Raw genomic sequence first — 21,696 nt, 5'->3', positions numbered from 1 at the left:
TTGGGAGGTTTTTGGGAAGAAATCCCAAATTTTGGGGTTTTTTTTGCCAAAATTCCCAAATTTTGGGTGGTTTTTTGGTCAGAATTCACAAATTTTGGTGGTTTTTTTTAGGTTGAAATTCCCAATTTTTGGGGGTTTTTCCAAAATTCCCAAATTAGGGGTTTTTTTTGGGCAGAATTCCAAAAATTTTGGGGGTTTTTGGGCAGAATTCTCAATTTTTGGTGGTTTTCTTGCCAAAATTCCCAAATTTTGGGTCTTTTTTTGGCCAGAATTCCCAAATTTTGTGTCTTTTCTTGGTCAAAATTCCCAAATTTTGGGGGTTTTTCCAAAATTCCCAAATTAGGGGTTTTTTTTTGGGCAGAATTCCAAAAAATTTGGGGGGTTTTGGGCAGAATTCACAAATTTTTGGTGGTTTTTTTTGCCAAAATTCCCGAATTTTGGGGGTTTTTTTGGTCAGAATTCCCAAATTTTGGGGTTTTTCCAAAATTCCCAAATTAGGGGAGTTTTTTTTTGGCAGAATTCCAAAAAATTTGGGGGGTTTTGGGCAGAATGCCCAAATTTTGGTGGTTTTTTTGCCAAAATTCCCGAATTTTAGGGGTTTTTGATCAAAATTCCTGAATTTTGGGGTTTTTTTTGCCAAAATTCCCAAATTTTAGAGGTTTTTTTGGGCAGAATTCCCAAATTTTGGGTTGTTTTGGGCAGAATTCCCAAATTTAGTTTCTTTTTTTGGGCAGAATTCCCAAATTTTGGTGGTTTTTTTTGCCAAAATTCCTGAATTTTGGGGGTTTTTGATCAGAATTCCTGAATTTTGGGGTTTTTTTTGCCAAAATTCCCAAATTTTGGGTGATTTTGGTCAGAATTCCCAAATTTTGGGTTTTTTTTTGCAAAAAAATTCCCGAATTTTGGGGGTTTTTTGGTCAGAATTCCCAAATTTTGGGGTTTTTTTGGTCAGAATTCCCAAATTTTGGGGTTTTTCCCCAAAATTCCCAAATTAGGGGGTTTTTTTTGGCCAAAATTCCGAATTTTGGGTGGTTTTGGTCAAAATTCCCAAATTTTGGTTTTTTTTTGCCAAAATTCCTGAATTTTGGAGGTTTTTTTTGCCAAAATTCCCAAATTTTGGGGTTTTTTTTTGGCCAGAATTCCCAAATCTGGGTTTTTTTTTGCCAACATTCCCGAATTTTGGGGTTCTTTTTGCCAAAATTCCCAAATTTTAGAGGTTTTTTGAACAGAATTCCCAAATTTTGGTGGTTTTTTTGCCAAATTACCTGAATTTTGGGGGTTTTTGATCAGAATTCCTGAATTTTGGGGTTTTTTTGGCCAAAATTCCCAAATTTTGTGTGATTTTGGTCAGAATTCCCAAATTTTGGTGGTTTTTTTTGCCAAAATTCCCGAATTTTGGGTGGTTTTGGTCAGAATTCCCAAATTTTGGGGTTTTTTTGGTCAGAATTCCAAAGTTGTTTTTTTCTCTCCGAAGTTTTCATTGGAATTCCATCCCAAATCCGGAATTTCCTGGAATTCCTGGCCAGAAATCTGGGAATTCACAGGAAAACTCCAGGAATTCCTGGGACTTTTCCCAGAATTCCCGTTTTTCCACCGATGGGTTGGGAAGGGGGGGGGGGAGGGGGACGGGAATTCCAAAATCCGGGAATTCCGGATGGGAAAATCCCGATTGGGAATTCCCGAATTTCCAGAGGAGGGAAAGGTCCCAAATTCCAGGAAATTCCCGGAATTCCGCGGGAACGGCGACGTCATCGATCCGCGACCCCCCGGAGCCGCCGGAATTCCCAAAGTTCCGGAATTTTCCCGGCCTCGATTCCGTGGGATTTCCTTTTCCGGGGAATTGGGAAAAGCCGGAATCTCCTTTTTATTTTTGGTTTTTTTTTTTTTGTTTTTTTTTTTTTTGGGAAAAGGGAAAAAATTCCAAAGGGAGAAAATTCCAAGGGAAAAAAATTCCGAGGGGAAAATTCCAGTGGAAAAAATTCCAAGGGGAAAATTCCAGCTGGGAATTCCAGTATTTTTTTTTTTTCCCACGGAATTCCCACGGAAAAGCTTCGGAAAATCTTTCCCAGAAAATCCGTGACCGCCCCATCCCTGGAATTTTTCCATGGAAAACTCAGAATCTTGGAATATTCCCAAGGTTGTCCCTTCCCCCCAAAACCATCCCAAAATTCCAAATTCCTCCGGAAAAAAATAAATTCCCAAAGAAAACCCAACCTCGGCTTTTTCTTGGAATTCCCACCCCCATCCCGGAAAAAAAAACCCCGGATGGAGCGCGGGGTGAGGATTGGATTCCCGGAATTCCCGGAATTCCAGGAATTCCCGGGATTCCCGTGGGGTTTCCGTACCCGTGGGGGCTCTGGTCCCTCCGGACACTCCGGAATTTCCGGATTCGTTCCTTTCCGGGCCGCAAATCCCGGGAATCGGCGCCGGTTTTTCCAAGGAAGGCAGGAGCTGATCCAGCTGCTCCAGCTCGGCCGAGAACTGCGGGAAAGAAGGGAAAATCCGGGAATCAGATGGGAAAAATCCGGGAATTAACCGGGAAGAATCCGGGAATTAACCTGGAAAAATCCGGGAATTAACCCGGAAAAATCCTGGAATTATCCAGGAAAAATCTGGAAATCAGATGGGAAAAATCCTGGAATTAACCCTGAAAAATCCGGGAATTAACCGGGAAAAATCCTGGAATTAACCCTGAGAAATCTGGGAATTAACCCGGAAAAATCCTGGAATTAACCCGGAAAAATCCGGGAATTAACCGGGAAAAATCCTGGAATTATCCAGGAAAAATCTGGAAATCAGATGGGAAAAATCCTGGAATTAACCGGGAAAAATCCTGGAATTAACCCTGAAAAATCCGGGAATTAACCCTGAAAAATCCTGGGATCAGCCTGAAAAATTCCAGGATTTGGCTGGGAAAAATCCTGGAATTATCCAGGAAAAATCCGGGAATCAGATGGGAAAAATCCTGGAATTAACCGGGAAAAATCCTGGAATTATCCAGGAAAAATCCGGGAATTAACCCTGAAAAATCCGGGAATTAACTGGGAAAAATCCTGGAATTAACCCGGAAAAATCCGGGAATTAACCCGGAAAAATCCTGGAATTATCCAGGAAAAATCCGGGAATCAGATGGGAAAAATCCTGGAATTAACCGGGAAAAATCCTGGAATTAACCCTGAGAAATCTGGGAATTAACCCGGAAAAATCCTGGGATCAGCCTGAAAAATTCCAGGATTTGGCTGGGAAAAATCCTGGAATTATCCAGGAAAAATCCGGGAATCAGATGGGAAAAATCCTGGAATTAACCGGGAAAAATCCTGGAATTATCCAGGAAAAATCCGGGAATTAACCCTGAAAAATCCGGGAATTAACTGGGAAAAATCCTGGAATTAACCCGGAAAAATCCGGGAATTAACCGGGAAAAATCCTGGAATTATCCAGGAAAAATCTGGAAATCAGATGGGAAAAATCCTGGAATTAACCGGGAAAAATCCTGGAATTAACCCTGAAAAATCCGGGAATTAACCCGGAAAAATCCTGGGATCAGCCTGAAAAATTCCAGGATTTGGCTGGGAAAAATCCTGGAATTATCCAGGAAAAATCCGGGAATCAGATGGGAAAAATCCTGGAATTAACCGGGAAAAATCCTGGAATTATCCAGGAAAAATCCGGGAATTAACCCTGAAAAATCCGGGAATTAACTGGGAAAAATCCTGGAATTAACCCTGAAAAATCCGGGAATTAACCGGGAAAAATCCTGGAATTATCCAGGAAAAATCTGGAAATCAGATGGGAAAAATCCGGGAATTAACCGGGAAAAATCCTGGAATTAACCCTGAAAAATCCGGGAATTAACCCTGAAAAATCCTGGGATCAGCCTGAAAAATTCCAGGATTTGGCTGGGAAAAATCCTGGAATTATCCGGGAAAAATCCTGGAATTGGCCAGGAAAAATCCTGGAATTGGCCAGGAAAAATCCGGGCATCAGATGGGAAAAATCCTGGAATTATCCGGGAAAAATCCTGGATTTATCCAGGAAAAATCTGGGAATCAGATGGGGAAAATCCTGGAATTAACTGAGAAAAATCCTGGGATCAGCCCGAAAATTTCCAGGATTTGGCTGGGAAAAATCCTGGAGTGAGCCAGGGAAAATCCTGGAATTGTCCAGGAAAAATCCTGGAATGAGGCAGGAAAAATCTTGGAATCAGCCAGAAAAAAAAGCAGGAGAAATCCTGGATTTAACCAGAAAAAACCAGGAAAATCTGGGATTCAGCTGGGAAAAATCCTGGAATCAACAAGGAAAAAATCCTGGAATTGGCCAGGAAAATCCTGGAATCAGGCAAGAAAAAAATCTGGGATTCAACCAGGAAAAATCTTGGAATCAACCAGAAAAAAAAGCAGGAGAAATCCTGGAATCAGACGGGAAAAATCCAGGATTCAGCTGAGAAAAATTGTGGAATTAACCAGGAAAAATCCTGGAATTAGATGGGAAAAATCCTGGAATGAGGCAGGAAAAAAATCTGGGATTCAACCAGGAAAAATCTTGGAATCAACCAGAAAAAAACCAGGAAAATTCCTGGAATCAGACAGGAAAAATCCTGGAATGAGGCAGAGCTCCCAGAGGAGCTCCACAATTCCCAGGATTCCCAGAAATCCCAAGTTTGAACTACGGAAAAGAAGGAAAAATCCGGGAATGAGCAGGAAAAATCCTGGAATCAACCGAGAAAAACACGAAAAATCCGGGATTCAGCCAAGAAAAATCCCGGAATTGGCCAGAAAAAATCTGGGAATGAGCCAGGAAAAATCTGGGATTCAGCCTAAAAAATTCCAGGATTCAGCCAGGAAAAATCCAGGATTCAGAAAGGAAAAATCCGGGATTTGGTCAGAAAAAAATCTGGGAATCAGACAGGAAAAATCTGGGATTTGGCCACAAAAAATCCTGGAATGAGGCAAGAAAAATCCTGGAATTGGCCAGGGAAAATCCTGAATTCAGGAAGGAGAAATCTGGGATTTGTCTGGGAAAAATCCTGGAATCAACCAGGAAAAATCTGGGATTTGGCTGAGCTCGCAGAGGAGCTCCAGAATTCCCAGAATTCCCGGAATTCCCGAAATTCCCAAGTTCAAATTAAGGAAAAAATGTCATTTTTAATTTTTTTTCCTTTTCCCTTTTTATTTTTTCCTTTTTTTCCTTTTCCCCTTTCCCGATTTCCCATTCCCAAATCCATTCCCTTTCCAGAATTCCGGGATCCAGGAGGCTCAGGATCCATCCCCAGGGATTTTTATGGAATTTGGGAAAGGAAATCCAGGGATTTTCTGGGATTTGGGGTTTTTTTTTTGGGATACCCCAGGAATTCCTTCCCAAATCCCAAATCCCTCCCCGTTTTCCCAGGGAATTCCCTCCATTCCCAGCCTGGGACTGGATCTGAAATTATTCTGGAATTATTTGGGAATTATTCAGGAATTATTCGGGAATTATTCAGGAATTATTTGGGAATTATTCTGGAATTATTTGGGAATTATTCTGGAATTATTTGGGAATTATTCTGGAATTATTTGGGAATTATTCTGGAATTATTTGGGAATTATTCGGGAATTATTCAGGAATTATTCAGGAATTATTTGGGAATTATTCAGGAATTATTCGGGAATTATTTTTGAATATTTCTGGAATTATTCTGGAATTATTTGGGAATTTATTCTGGAATTATTCGGGAATTATTTGGGAATTATTCAGGAATTTTTTGGGAATTATTCTGGAATTATTTGGGAATTACTGAAGCCATTCCGGGATTCCGGGATCCAGGAGGCTCAGGATCCATCCCGAGGGATTTTTATGGAATTCTGGGATAGGGAGACCCTTCCTGGAGTCCCCAATTCCCAGGGAATTCCCAAAATCCCTTCCCTTGGGATGGGGCTGGATCCAACCCCAGGCTGGGAATGGAGGGAATTCCCAGAATTCCCAGGAAAACCGAGCTCAGGCCGGGATTTTGGGAATAAATCCCATAAAAAACCGGGATAAATCCCCAAATTTCCACCGGATCTCCCCAACACCCAACCCTCAATTCCCAGAATTCCCAATAAAATCCCCTCACGGATTCCCCACAATTCCCAAAAAAACCGCCACGGATTCCCAATTCCCAGAATTCCCAAAAAAAAAAAAAATCCCCATGGATTCCCAAATCAATCCCCCCACAATTCCCAGAATTCCCAAATAAAATCCCCTCAATTCCCACAATTCCCAATAAAATTCCCCCAGAATTCCCAGAATTCCCAATAAAATCCTCCCATGGTTTCCCCAGAATTCCCAAATAAATCTCCCCACAATTCCCAGAATTCCCAAATAAATCCCCCCACAATTCCCAATAAAATCCCCCCCCATGGTTTCCCCAGAATTCCCAAATAAATCCCCCCACAATTCCCAGAATTCCCAAATAAAATCCCCTCAATTCCCACAATTCCCAATAAAATCCTCCCATGGATTCCCCACAATTCCCAAATAAATCCCCCCACAATTCCCAGAATTCCCAAATAAATCCCCCCATGGATTCCCGGAATTCCCAAATAAATCCCCCCACAATTCCTAGAATTCCCAAATAAAATCGCCCCAGAATTTCCAGAATTCCCAAATAAATCCCCCCATGGATTCCCCACAATTCCCAAATAAATCCCCCCACAATTCCCAATAAAATCCCCCCCCATGGATTCCCCAGAATTCCTAGATAAATCCCCCCACAATTCCCACAATTCCCAAATAAAATCTCCCCACAATTCCCACAATTCCCAAATAAATCCCCCCACAATTCCCACAATTCCCAAATAAATCCCCTCACAATTCCCACAATTCCCCCCAAAAAAATCCCCCCATGGATTCCAAGAATTCCCCCAAAAAAATCCCCATCGTTTCCCCAGAATTCCCAAATAAATCCCCTCACAATTCCCAGAATTCCCAAATAAAATCCCTCCATGGATTCCCCAGAATTCCCAAATAAATCCCCCCATGGATTCCCGGAATTCCCAAATAAATCCCCCCACAATTCCCAGAATTCCCAAATAAATCCCCCCACAATTCCCAAATAAATCCCCCCACAATTCCCACAATTCCCAAATAAAATCCCCCCACAATTCCCAAATAAATCCCCCCAGAATTCCCAAATAAATCCCCCCACAATTCCCAAATAAATCCCCCCACAATTCCCCCAATTCCCAATCAAATCCCCCCACAATTCCCAAATAAATCCCCCCAGAATTCCCAAATAAATCCCCCCACAATTCCCAAATAAATCCCCCCACAATTCCCCCAATTCCCAATCAAATCCCCCCACAAATCCCAAACAAATCCCCCCACAATTCCCAAATAAAATCCCCCCAGAATTCCCAATAAAATCCCCACAATTCCCAGAATTCCCAAATAAATCCCCCCCCAATTCCCAATCAAATCCCCCCGCAATTCCCACATAAACCCCCACGGATTCCCCACCTGCCCCTGCGGCTCCGCCTTTCCCTCTTCTCCCACGGGAATTTTGGGAACGGCCTCGGAATTTTCCCCCTTTTCCATCTTGACCTTGACGTCGTCCAGGCTGATCCCGGCTCCCGACTCCTTCTCGTCCTTATCCAGGAGGTACCGGAGCAGCTGATGATCCTTGGATTCCTTTTTCTCCGGCGCCGCGTTCCCGTTGTTCTCCTTCTTCTCCTCGTTACTCCCCGCCGCAGGATCCGTGGGATTTCCCTCCTGGAGCAGCCGGTGCAGGATTTTGTGGCGCTCCGTCAGCGAGCTGTGCGACGACGGACACGACGACGAGGAACCGCCGCAATTCCCCGCTCCCGATCCCAAAGAATCCTTGGGAATTTCGGGATCGCCGCGGTGCCGCAGCTGCTGCTCGGCCGTGCTGGCCAGGAGCTGCACCAGCCGCTGGCTGGTGGCTTGGGGAGGACACTTGGCATCGTTCCCGTCCGATCCCGGGAGAATTCCCGGAATTCCGGCGTCGGCCGTTTTGTCGGGATCGCCGTCCTTGGATTCGTTCTTCCCGCCCAAACGTCCCGGAGAGTTTTGGGAGCTGGGTTGCCGCGGGAACGCCGATGGATCGGGAAGCGTGGAGTTGGGAAAAGGCCGGGAATTGCCGCCGGACGAGGAGGAGGAGGAGGAAGGAGGCGGGAAAGGATTCCCGGCGGACCCGCGGGACCTGGGAGCGGCTCCGGGGCTGCCGCGGTGCCGGGGGGACAGGAATTGCGACGCCGGAATTCCGGGGCTGTTCATGGGGGAGCCGCCGCGGGATAAAGGGTGGGAATTCCCGGGGCTTTGGCTTAAGGCGGATCCCGGAGCGTTCCCGAAACTCCCGGAGCCGGGATTGGCGGGATGAGGAGCGGAGCCGTTGGATGGAGGGAGGGAAGGAACGCTGGGATTCAGGCGCGGCAGGGCCAGGCCGGGAGCCTCCGGCGGAGACAGAATTCCGTGATCCCTGCGGAAAAACGTGGGAAAAGCGGCGTTTGCCCGGGATCTGGAGGCTCTCAGCGGTGGGGAGGATCCTGAAAATTCCCTGCTTGGAATTCCGGCTGCTCCAAGCTTTTCCCAGAGTCTGGAATTCCCAAACTTGGCTCAGATTGCAGCAGGAATTCTGGAAATTCCCTGCTTGGAATTCCCACTGTTCCAAGCCTTCCTCCCAACCCACCGGAATTCCGGGAGCAAAAAACCAGGAAAAAAACACAGGGCTGGAAAATATGGGATGAGAGGGCCTGGAAGCACAATCCTGATGCCAATCCCCATCCCAATCCCATTCCCAATCCCAATCCTGATCCAATCCCAATCCCAATCCAAATCCCATTCCTGATGCCAATCCCAATCCCATCCCAATCCCAATCCCATCCCAATCCCAATCCTGATCCAATCCCAATCCCAGTCCCAATCCCAATCCCAATCCCAGTCCAATCCTAATCCTAATCCCATCCTAATCTGAATCCCAAACCCAATCCTATCCTAATCTCAATCCAATCCCAATTCAGATCCCAATCTCATTCGCATCCTGATCCCAATCCCAATCCAACCCCAACCCCAGTCCCAATCCCATCCCAACCCCAATCCCATCCCAATCCCATTCACATTCCCATTCCAATCCAATCCCAATCCCAATCCCATCCCAATCCAATCCCATCCCAATCCCGATCCCATCCCAATCCCAATCCCAAACCCATTCCTGATCCAATCCCAATCCCAATCCCATCCCAATCCCATCCCAATCCAATCCCAATCCCATCCCAATCCAATCTCAATCCAATCCCAATCCCATCTCAATCCCAATCCAATCTAATCCAATCCCATCCCAATCCCATCCCAATCCCATCCCATCCCTGATCCCAATCCAATCCCATCCCAATCCAATCCCATCCCAATCCAATCCCATCCCAATCCAATCCCATCCCAATCCCATCCCAATCCCATCCCATCCCAATCCAATCCCATCCCAATCCAATCCCAATCCAATCCCATCCCAATCCAATCCCATCCCAATCCAATCCCATCCCAATCCCAATCCCATCCCAATCCCATCCCATCCCAATCCAATCCCAATCCAATCCCATCCCAATCCAATCCCATCCCAATCCAATCCCATCCCAATCCCAATCCCAAACCCATTCCTGATCCAATCCCAATCCCATCCCAATCCCATCTCAATCCCATCCCAATCCCAATCCAATCCCAATCCAATCCCATCCCAATCCCAATCCCAATCCCAATCCCAATCCAACTCCAAATCCCCAGGAAACCCCAGAACTCCGCCAACAAAAACCCCCCAAACCCCCAAACCGCCGGCTCCGCGTTCCCTCCCGGCTGCCCAGGGGTGGGAATTCCGGGCTGGAATTCCGGGAATTCCGGGAATTCTTTGGGAATGGCGCACCTGTCAATGACGTGGATGCCCATGATGAAGGGCTGCAGCTCCGGGCTCGAGGGGTAGCAGAGCTTGCACTTGGTGTGGGCGCTCAGCACCGAGCCGTCGCTCAGCGTGAAGCGGTACGAGGGGCTGAAGGCCGCGCCCCGCGTCATCACTGAGGGGAAAACACACGGAATTCCAAGAGAATTCCAGGAAATCCTGGGAATATCCCAAGAAAATCCCGAGAGAATCCTGAAAAGAATCCCAAAAATCACAGTGGGACAAAGGGGAGTCGGCACGGAGCCGGCGCTGGGTGGGAAGGGGATGAGGGGCTGAAGGCCGCGCCCCGCGTCATCACTGAGGGGAAAAACACAGAATTCCAGGAGAATTCCAGGGAAATCCAGGAAAAATCCTGAGAAAATCCCAAGAAAATCCTGAAAAAAATCCCCAGAAATTAAAAAAAAATGCTAAAAGTCTTCAACACGGAGCCGACGCTCAGCAGGAAAGCGACGAGGGGCTGAAGGCCGCGCCCCGAGTCATCACTGAGGGCAAAACACACAGAATTCCAGGGAAAACAGGGAAAAAACTGGGAAAATCCCGAGAAAATCCTGAGAAAATTCCAAGAAAATTCCAAGAAAATCCCAAGAAAATGTTATAAATCCTGATAGAGAACTGGGACATTTGGCACCGAGCCGGCGCAGGGCGGGAAGGGGACGAGGGGCTGAAGGCCGCGCCCCGCGTCATCACTGAGGGGAAACACACAGAATTCCAGGGAAAACAGGGAAAAATATGGGAACAGCTGGGAAAATTTTGAGAAAATCCTGAAGAAATCCTGGGAAAACCCCAAGAAAATGCTAAAAATCCTCAGCACGGAGCCGGTGCTGGGCGGGAAGGGGACGAGGGGCTTGAGGTGGTGTCGGGGTCATCACTGAGGGGAAAACACCTAAATCCTGGGAAAATTCTGAGAAAAACATGGAAAAATCCCGAGAAAATCCTGAGAAAATCCCCAAATCCCCATTTCAAGGGAAATTCATCCCAAAAATCACAATGGGACAAAGGGGAGTCAGCACGGAGCCGGCGCAGGGCGGGAAGGGGACGAGGGGCTGAAGGCCGCGCCCCGCGTCATCACTGAGGGGAAACACACAGAATTCCAGGGAAAACAGGGAAAAATATGGGAACAGCTGGGAAAATTTTGAGAAAATCCTGAAGAAATCCTGGGAAAATCAAAAAAAAATGCTAAAAATCCTCAGCACGGAGCCGGTGCTGGGCGGGAAGGGGACGAGGGGCTTGAGGTGGTGTCGGGGTCATCACTGAGGGGAAAACACCTAAATCCTGGGAAAATTCTGAGAAAAACATGGAAAAATCCTGGAAAAATCCCGAGAAAATCCTGAGAAAATCCCAATCCAATCCCCAAATCCCCATTTCAAGGGAAATTCATCCCAAAAATCGCAATGGGACGAAGGGGAGTCAGCACGGAGCCGGCGCAGGGCGGGAAGGGGATGAGGGGCTTGAGGTGGTGCCGGGGTCATCACTGAGGGGAAAACACCTAAATCCTGGGAAAATTCTGAGAAAAACATGGAAAAATCCTGGAAAAATCCCGAGAAAATCCTGAGAAAATCCCAAAATCCCCACTTCAAGGGAAATTAATCCCAAAAATCACAATGGGACAAAGGGGAGTCGGCACGGAGCCGGCGCAGGGCGGGAAGGGGACGAGGGGCTGAAGGCCGCGCCCCGCGTCATCACTGAGGGGAAACACACAGAATTCCAGGGAAAACAGGGAAAAATATGGGAACAGCTGGGAAAATTTTGAGAAAATCCTGAAGAAATCCTGGGAAAACCCCAAGAAAATGCTAAAAATCCTCAACACGGAGCCGGTGCTGGGCGGGAAGGGGATGAGGGGCTTGAGGTGGTGTCGGGGTCATCACTGAGGGGAAAACACCTAAATCCTGGGAAAATTCTGAGAAAAACATGGAAAAATCCTGGAAAAATCCCGAGAAAATCCTGAGAAAATCCCAAAATCCCCACTTCAAGGGAAATTAATCCCAAAAATCACAATGGGACAAAGGGGAGTCGGCACCGAGCCAGCGCTGGGGGGGAAGGGTACGAGGGGCTCAAAGCTGAGCCCAAGGTCATCACTGAGGGGAAAACACACAGAATTCCAGGGAAAATCTGGGAAAAAACTGGGAATGTCCTGAGAAAATCCCAAGAAAATCCCACTCGGATCCCAAAAATCACAGTAGGACAAGGGGGGAGTCGGCACGGAGCCGGAGCTCGGCAGGAAACTCACAAGGGGCTGAAGGCCACGCCCCGAGTCATCACTGAGGGGAAAAACACCTAAATCCTGGGAAAAACATGGAAAAATCCTGAGAAAATCCCAATCCAATCCCCAAATCCCCATTTCAAGGGAAATTCATCCCAAAAATCGCAATGGGACGAAGGGGAGTCAGCACGGAGCCGGCGCAGGGCGGGAAGGGGACGAGGGGCTTGAGGTGGTGTCGGGGTCATCACTGAGGGGAAAACACCTAAATCCTGGGAAAATTCTGGGAAAAACATGGAAAAATCCTGGAAAAATCCCGAGAAAATCCTGAGAAAATCCCAAAATCCCCATTTCAAGGGAAATTCATCCCAAAAATCACAATGGGACAAAGGGGAGTCGGCACCGAGCCGGCGCTGGACGAGCAGGGGACGAGGAGCTCGAGGTGGTGCCAGGGTCATCGCTGAATGGAAAAACACAAAATTCCCAAGAAAAACCTGGAAAAAACTGGAAAAACCCAAGAAAATCCCAGGAAAACCTCCAGAAAACCCCCCCCCCCAAAAAAAAACCCCGCTAAAATCACCGCGCCGTCGCTCCAGCGCCGAATCCGCGCTAAAAAAAACCCCTTTAAAATCCCAGAAAAAAAATCTCGGAAAAATCCTGGAAAATTCCCGAGGAATTCCCGTTCCCGGATTACCTTCCTGGAAGAGCTGCTTGGCGTAGGAGGGCTCGCGGCCCTGGGGCTGGAAGAAGGCGTAGATGCATTTCCGGACCAGATCCTCCCAGCCCGTCCGGCCGGCGGCGCGCAGGGAGCTGGTGTCGATGGAGATGATTTTTCCTGGGAAAACGAGCCCCGGGAAAAAAGGGATTTGGGAAATTCGGGAAGTTGGGAATGGTGGGCGGGAAAGCGAGGGGGAGGTGCTGGTCCGAAGGATTTTGGGGTTGAGGGTGGTCAGGATCGATCCCGAAGGGGTTTTATGGAATTCTGGGAAGGGAGATTCTTCATGGAATTCCAAATTTCCAGGGAATTCCTGAAATTCCTGCCCAGAGTTGGGGTTGGGATGGATTCCCAGGCTGGGAACTCCCTGGAAAAAGGGGGAGGGATTTTGGGAGGAATTCCCGAAGAATCCCTGGGAGCGTCCAAGGAAAAGCTGGATGGGGTTGGGAATGAGATGGGATTCGAAATCCACGGATCCCATCCCAAGGAATTCTGGGATTCTGGGATCCAGGAGGCTCAGGATTCATCCCAAGGGATTTTTATGGAATTCTGGGAAGGGAGACCCTTCCTGGAGTCCCCAATTCCCAGGGAATTCCCGAAATTCCTTCCCTTGGGATGGGGCTGGATCCAACCCCAGGCTGGGAATGGAGAGAATTCCATGGGAAAAGGGGAGCTCTGGCCGGGATCTTGGGAAGAAATTCCCAAAGAATCCCTGGGAACACCCAAGGAACGCCGGGATCCCCCCGGCACCGCGGGGCTGGATGCGATTCCAGCTCCATGAATCCCACCCCAAACCATCCCGGAATTCCACAATTCCCACCCGTCCTTCCCACAAATCCCCAACCTCCGGACCCCCCAAAATCCCGGGATTTGGGGCAGAATTCCCGGGAATTTACCCGTGGTGTCCTGTTTGGTGACGAAGGACTCGACCGGGGCTTGGGGGGCCGGGCGCGGCAGCCTCCGGGCGATGCAGATCAGACACGACTGGAAATCTGGGAAAAACACCGGGAAAAACGTCGGGAATGCCGGAAACCTTCCGGGAATTCCAGCTTTGAATCCCAATCTCGCTCCGGGGTTTGATTCCCTGCCCTGGGAGCGTTTTCCTGGAGGAATTTCCTCCCTCCCTGCTGAGGGAATGGGATTTAATTCCCTAAAATTCCCTGGGAAAGGCTCGGGGGGGGGTGGGGGAGTTGATTGTGGGGATTTCCGGGATGTCGGGATAACGGGATAGGTGGAATCTGTCCCTTCCGGGCAGGATCTCCTGTGGGAATGGTGGGATTCATCCCGGGAACGCGGTGGGAAAAGCTGGATGGGGCAGGGAAAGGGGCTCAGAGAGGGAGAGCGACAACGGATCCGGCCCCGCCTGAATCCCAATCCCAGACCCAATCCCAGTCCCAGTCCCAGTCCCAATCCCAGTCCCAATCCCAATTCTAATCCCAGTCCCAGTTCCAATCCCAGTCCCAATCCCAATCCCAGTCCCAATCCCAATCCCAGTCCCAATCCCAGCCCCAATCCCAGTCCCAATCCCAGTTCCAATCCCAGTTCCAATCCCAATCCCAGTCCCAATCCCAGTCCCAGTCCCAGTTCCAATCCCAATCCCAGTCCCATTCCTGCACTGTCATCCCAATCCCAGTCTCAGTCTCATCCTAATCCCAATCCCAACCTCATCCATTCCCATCCCATCCTCCAAATTCAAATCCCAAATTCCCATCCAATCCCAATTCCCAAATCCAATCCAAATCATCCCATCCCAAATTCCCATCCCAATCCCAATTACAATCCTCCACCCCATTCCAATCTCAACCTCATCCCAATCCCAACCTCAATCCCCGTTCCAACCCCAATCCCAACCCCAATCCCAGTCCCAATCCCAATCCCAACCTCATCCATTCCCATTCCAAACCCATTCCAATCCCAAATTCCCATCGCAATCCCAATCCAATCCCATCTCAATCCAAATCCCAATCCCAATCCAATCCCATCTCAATCCAAATCCCAATCCCAATCCCATCCCAATCCCAAATTCCCACCTTCCCCCTCCTCCTGCAGTCTCCGCAGCTGGCAGCCGGTGAAGCACCGCATTCCATCCCACATTCCCAGGATAATTCCCGTGGGTTATTCCCGGGATCATTCCCAGATTTTCCCATGGTTTATTCCCGCATTCCCGTGGTTTATTCCCAGGATCATTCCCAGATTTTCCCATAGGTTATTCCCACATTCCCGTGGTTTATTCCCAGGATCATTCCCAGATTTTCCCATAGGTTATTCCCACATTCCCGTGGTTTATTCCCGGGATCATTCCCACCTTCCCGTGGTTTATTCCCACATTCCCGTGGTTTATTCCCGGGATCATTCCCAGATTTTCCCGTGGTTTATTCCCACATTCCCGTGGTTTATTCCCGGGATCATTCCCAGATTTTCCCATAGGTTATTCCCACATTCCCATGGGATCATTCCCACCTTCCCGTGGTTTATTCCCGGGATCATTCCCAGATTTTCCCGTGGTTTATTCCCACATTCCTGTGGTTTATTCCCGGGATCATTCCAAGATTTTCCCATGGTTTATTCCCACATTCCCGTGGTTTATTCCCGGGATCATTCCCAGATTTTCCCGTGGTTTATTCCCACATTCCTGTGGTTTATTCCTGGGATCATTCCAAGATTTTCCCATGGTTTATTCCCACATTCCCGTGGTTTATTCCCACCTTCCCCCTCCTCCTGGAGCCTCCGTGGCTGGCAGCTGGTGAAGCACCGCATCCCATCCCACATTCCCATATTCCCATGGGATAATTCCCGTGGGTTATTCCTGGGATAATTCCCACATTCCCACGGGTTATTCCTGGGATCATTCCCACATTCCCATGGGATAATTCCCGTGGGTTATTCCCAGGATCATTCCCAGATTTTCCCATGGTTTATTCCCACATTCCCGTGGATTATTCCCACCTTCCCCCTCCTCCTGCAGTCTCCGTGGCTGGCAGCCGGTGAAGCACCGCATCCCATCCCACATTCCCACATTCCCATGGGATAATTCCCAGATTTTCCCATGGTTTATTCCCACATTCCCATGGTTTATTCCCGGGATCATTCCCAGATTTTCCCATAGGTTATTCCCACATTCCCATGGGATCATTCCCACCTTCCCGTGGTTTATTCCTGAGATCATTCCCAGATTTTCCCGTGGTTTATTCCCACATTCCCGTGGTTTATTCCCGGGATCATTCCCAGATTTTCCCGTGGTTTATTCCCACATTCCCGTGGTTTATTCCCGGGATCATTCCCAGATTTTCCCGTGGTTTATTCCCACATTCCCGTGGTTTATTCCCGGGATCATTCCCAGATTTTCCCGTGGTTTATTCCCACATTCCCGTGGTTTATTCCCACCTTCCCCCTCCTCCTGCAGTCTCCGTGGCTGGCAGCCGGTGAAGCACTGCATGACCTCGTAGCGCGGTCGCATTTCGGCGCCGTCGGCTCCCGGCTCCTCCGGCGGCCGCAGCAACATCCGGCACTGGAAACTGCGGCTGCTGCGGCGCGGAGACTCCTGCGGCCACGGAACGCCGTTCACTGGGAACGGCAACGGGAATCAGCACGGAATTCCCGGGAATTCTCATCCCGAGGGGAGCGGGAATCCAGGGGGGGTTGGAAGGAGGGGTTGGGGAATTTTGGAGATGGCCGAGATTCCCAAAGATTGGTGGGGTTTTGGGATAATCCAAGTGAAATCCCAAAGATTCCTGGGATTTAAGAGAAATCCAACTCTCTTAACTCTTTAATCCAACCGAAATCCCAAAGATCTTTGGGGTTTTGGGATAATCCCACTGAATTCCCAAAGATTTTTGGGGATTTCCGGGGTTTAAGGATAATCTTCCCAGAATTCCCACAGATTTAAGGGATAATCCAACTGGAATTCCCAAGGATTGTTGGGATTTTGGGGTAATCTACCCGGAATTCCCAAAATTCCTGGGATTTAAGAGAAATCCAACCAGAATTCCCAAAGATTTTCGGGGATTTTGGGATAATCCAACTGGAATTCCCAAAGATTGGTGGGGTTTTGGAATAATTCCAGTGAAATCCTGAAGATTGCTGGGGTTTTGGGATAATCTGCTCAGAATTCCCAAAGATTCCTGGGATTTAGGGATAATCCAACTGGAATTCCCAAAGATTATTGGGGTTTTGGGATAATCCAACCGGAATTCCCAAAGATTTAAGAGAAATCCAAGTGAATTCCCAAAGATTTCTGGGATTTAAGAGAAATCCAACTCTCTTAATTCTTAAATCCAACTGAAATCCCAAAGATCCTTGGGGTTTTGGGATAACCCAACCAGAATTCCCAAAGACTTTCGGGGATTTTGGGATAATCCAACCGGAATTCCCAAAGATTTAAGGGAAATCCAAGTGGAATTCCCAAAGATATCCGGGATTTAGGAATAATCTGCCCAGAATTCACGAAGATTATTGGGGTTTTGGGATAATCCAAACTGAATTCCCAAAATTCCTGGGATTTAAGAGAAATCCAACCGGAATTCCCAAAGATCTGTGGGATTTTGGGATAATCTGCCCGGAATTCCCAAAGATTTAAGGGAAATCCAAGTGGAATTCCCAAAGATTTCTGGGATTTAAGGATAATCTGCCCGGAATTCCCAGAAATCTTTGGCATTTTGGGATAATCCAACAGAATTCCCAAAGATTTTTGGGGATTTCTGGGGTTTAAGGATAATCTGCCCAGAATTCCCAAAGATTTATGGGAAAACCAACAGAAATTCCTAAAGATTCTTGCAATTTAGGGATACTTCAACCAGAATTCCCAATAATTGTTGGGATTTTGGGATAATCTGCCCAGAATTCCCGAAGATTGTTGGGATTAAAGGAAATCCAAGGAATTCCCAAAGATCTCTTGGATTTAAGAACAATCTAACTGGAATTCCCTGGAATTCCCAAAGAATCCTGGGATTTAAGAGAAATCCAAGCGAATTCCCGAAGATCGCTGGGGTTTAGGGATAATCCAGCTGGGATCCTCAAAAATCTCTGGGATTCCTGGAGCAGAATCCACTCAGAATTCCCAAAAATCCAGGTAGAATTCCCACAAATATTCAGGATTTCAGAAGGGCAATCCAGGTGGAATTCCCAAAAAATCTTTGGGATTTCAGGAGCAGAATCCACCCGGAATTCCCAGGGATTCTCTGTTTTCCCTGGATTTTCCCTGGATTTTGGGGCGTTTTTTCCTTTCCATCATCAAAATAATCCAAGGAAATGAATCCCAAATAAAAAAGAAAGGATTGGGAAGGAATTCCTGGGAATTCGTTCATGGAAAATCGGGGAAATTTTGAAAGAATTAGGAATTGATAAAATAAATAAATATTTAAAAATTCAAATCAAAATGAAAATAAAATATAAAATTGGGATAAAATTAAAATTAGAATAAATTTTAAAATTAAAATTAAAAGTAAAATCAAAAATAGGATTAAACATAATTTTAAAAAAATTAAAATTAAAAGTAAAGTTAAAAATAAGATTAAATTAAATTTGAAATGAATTTTAAAATAGTTTAAAATAACATTGAAAATAAAATTTAAAATCAAGAATTCAAATAAATTTTAAAATAAATTCAGAAATAAAAAAAAGTGGTTTGAAATAAAAGCAAAATTAAGATTAAAAACAGAAATAAAATAGAAATAAAATTAAAAATAACAGTAACAATAAAAAAATCATTTAAAATAGACTTAAAATAAAAATAAAATCTAAAAAAATAAAATAAAAAATATAAAATTTAAAATGGAAATCAAAATAAAATTAAAAATAAAAATAAAACAAAGAACAAAAATAAAAATAAGAACAAAATTAAATTGAAAATAAAGATAAGATTTGAAGGAAAATTAAGAATAAAAATAAAATTGAAAATAAAATCAGAAATAAAAATAAAATTAAAAATTACAATAAAATTAGAATTAAAATTAAGATTAAAAATAAAATTAAAAATAGAAATAAAGTTAAAAATAAAAATTAAAAAAAAAATAGAAATAGAAATAGAAATAGAAATAGAAATAGAAATAAAAGTAAACATAAATTAAAAAATTAAATTAAAAATGTAAGATCTGAAATAAAACTAAAATTAAAAATAAAACTTAAGATAAAAAAATTAAAAATAAAACCAAGGAAAGAAAAAAACCCCAATAAATAAACAAAAACAAAAACCAAAAAAGGAAAACAAAATCCGGGAAAATCCAATTCCATGAAATTCCATGGAAATGCCCAAATCAAAATTAAGGAAGGAGCAATAAAAAATTCACAAACCCCGATCCCGAGCCCCACCCATTCCCAGCATCATTCCCGGCTTTTCCCGGATCCCCATTCCCGGCTTTTCCCGGATCCCCATTCCCGGCTTTTCCCAGATCCCCATTCCCGGCTTTTCCCGGATCCCCATTCCCGGCTTTTCCCGGATCCCCATTCCCGGCTTTTCCCAGATCCCCATTCCCGGCTTTTCCCGGATCCCCATTCCTGGATTTTCCCAGATCCCCATTCCCGGCTTTTCCCAGATCCCCATTCCCGGCTTTTCCCGGATCCCCATTCCCAGCGCCATTCCTGGCTTTTCCCACACTCCCAGATCCCCATTCCCAGATTTCCGAGATCGCCATTCCCAGATCCCTATTCCCAACTCCATTCCCAGCTCCATTCCCAGCTCCATTCCCGGCTCCATTCCCGGCTCCATTCCTGGCTCCTTCCCGGCTCCATTCCCGGCTCCATTCCCGGCTCCATTCCTGGCTCCATTCCCGGCTCCATTCCTGGCTCCATTCCTTCATTCCCGGCTCCATTCCTGGCTCCATTCCCGACTCCATTCCTTCATTCCCGGCTCCATTCCCGGCTCCATTCCCGGCTCCATTCCTGGCTCCATTCCTTCATTCCCAACTCCATTCCCAGCTCCATTCCCGGCTCCATTCCCAACCTCATTCCCAGCCCCATTCCCATTCCCCCATTCCCAACCCCATTCCCACATCCCCATTCCCGCATTCCCGGCCCCATTCCCGGGTTTTCCCGCATTCCGGCCTTCCCGCCGTACCCAGGGATTTGGGGAGGAGGTTTCGGACGAACTCGGCGTGGTCTCCCACGTGCAGGACGCTGTAAACGCTGGAGTTCATCAGCTCCTCCTGCGCGTATCCCAAATATCCCGACACGTTCTCCGACACAAACACGATCCGGCCCTCCCGGTTCACCACGAAGAAAAATCCGTCCAGGGCCTGGGAAAAACGGGAAAGAATTCCAAGGTTTCATCCCAAGAAACGGGAAAAAATTCCATGGTTTTAGCCCCAAAAATTCCAAGGTTTTAGCTTAAAAAATGGGAGAGAAATCCAAGGTTATGTCCCAAAAAATTCCAAGGTTTTATCCCAAGAAATGGGAAATAATTCCAAGGTTTTATCCCAAAAAACAGGAAATAATTCCAAGCTTTTATCCCCAAAAATTCCAAGGTTTTACCCCCAGAAATTGGGAAAAAATTCCAAGGTTTTAACCCAAAAAATTCCAAGCTTTTATCCCGAAAGTCGGGAAAAAATTCCAAAGTTTTATGGGGGAAAATGGGGAAGAATTTCAAGGTCTTATTCTAAAGAATTCCAAGGTTTTATTCCAAAAGTTGGGAAAAAATTCCAAGGTGTTATCCCCAAAAATTCCAAGATTTTATCCCAACGAATTCCAAGGTTTCATCCCAAAAAGCGGGAAAGAATTCCAAGGTTTTAGCCCCAAAGATTCCAAGGTTTTAGCCTAAAAAATGGGAGAGAAATCCAAAGTTTTGTCCCAAAAAATTCCAAGGTTTTATCCCAAGAAACAGGAAAAAGTTCCAAGGTTTTATCCCCAAAAATTCCAAGGTTTTATCCCAAGAAATGGGAAAAAATTCCAAGATTTTAACCCCAAAAATTCCAAGGTTTTAACCTAGAAAATTCCAAGGTTTTATGGGGAAAAACAGGGAAGAATTCCAAGGTGTTATCCCCAGAAATTCCAAGGTTTCATCCCAAAAAATGGGAAGAATTCCAAGGTTTTATCCCAAAAAAATTGGGAAAAAATTCCAAGGTCTTAGCCCAAAAAATTCCAAGGTTTTATCCCAAAAAACAAGAAAAATTCCAAGGTTTTATGGGGAAAAACAGGGAAAAATTCCATGGTTCTATCTCAAAAAATGAGAAAAATTCCAAGGCTTTAAGCCTCAGAAATTCCAAGATTTTATCCCCAAAAATTCCATGGTTTCATCCCAAAAAACGGGAAAAAAATCCAAGGTTTTATCCCCAAGAATTGGGAAAAAATTCCAAGGTTTTATGGGGAAAACCAGGGAAAAATTCCAAGGTTTTTGCCAAAAAAAAACCAAAGAAAAATTCCAAGGTTTTATCCCCAAAAAATGGGAAGGAATTCCCAAGTTTTATGGGGAAAAATGGGGAAATTCCAAGGTTTTGTTCCAAAAAAATGGGAAAAAATTGCAAGGTTTTATCCCTCAAAATTCCAAGGTTTTACCCCAAAAAACAGGAAAAAATTCCAAGGTTTTTGCCAAATAAGCAGGAAAAAATTCCAAGGCTTTATCCCAAAAAATTTGAAGGTTTTATCCTGAAAAATGGGGGGAAAATTCCAAGGTCTTATCCCAAAAATTCCAAGGTTTTATCCCAAAAAATTCCAAGGTTTTATCCCAAAAAACAGGAAAGAATTCCAAGGTTTTATCCCCAAAAATTCCAAGGTTTTATTCCAAAAAACAGGAAAGAATTCCAAGGTTTTATCTCAAGAAATTCCAAGGTTTTATTCCAAAAAAACTGGGAAAAAATTCCAAGGATTTGTCCCAAAAAAAGGGAGAGAATTCCAAGGTTTTATCCCAAAAAATCGGGAAAAAACTCCAAGGTT

General features: G+C 45.8%; 1 protein-coding gene across 3 annotated transcripts in view; it reads right to left on the bottom strand.

Annotated features, from left to right (window-relative positions):
* The window catches only part of NCOA1 (nuclear receptor coactivator 1), a 75,816-nt gene that overhangs the window by 31,523 nt on the left and 22,597 nt on the right, over nucleotides 1–21,696 (bottom strand). For all 3 annotated transcript variants that reach the window (XM_088053820.1, XM_088053822.1, XM_088053821.1), the window contains 7 exons: nucleotides 19,886–20,063; nucleotides 16,219–16,398; nucleotides 13,731–13,826; nucleotides 12,814–12,954; nucleotides 9,890–10,037; nucleotides 7,477–8,455; nucleotides 2,346–2,481 (listed from right to left, as the gene is read on the bottom strand). In XM_088053820.1, coding sequence (XP_087909946.1) covers nucleotides 2,346–2,481; nucleotides 7,477–8,455; nucleotides 9,890–10,037; nucleotides 12,814–12,954; nucleotides 13,731–13,826; nucleotides 16,219–16,398; nucleotides 19,886–20,063 — 1,858 coding nt within the window. The remainder of the gene's footprint in view (nucleotides 1–2,345; nucleotides 2,482–7,476; nucleotides 8,456–9,889; nucleotides 10,038–12,813; nucleotides 12,955–13,730; nucleotides 13,827–16,218; nucleotides 16,399–19,885; nucleotides 20,064–21,696) is intronic.

Source organism: Pseudopodoces humilis, chromosome 3, assembly GCF_049639895.1.
Source record: "Pseudopodoces humilis isolate 2021_Gansu_Grassland_sample_001 chromosome 3, ASM4963989v1, whole genome shotgun sequence".
Classification (NCBI taxonomy): domain Eukaryota; kingdom Metazoa; phylum Chordata; class Aves; order Passeriformes; family Paridae; genus Pseudopodoces; species Pseudopodoces humilis.
Note: the sequence above shows the minus strand (reverse complement) of the source record. Positions and strands in the feature narration are given on the sequence as shown.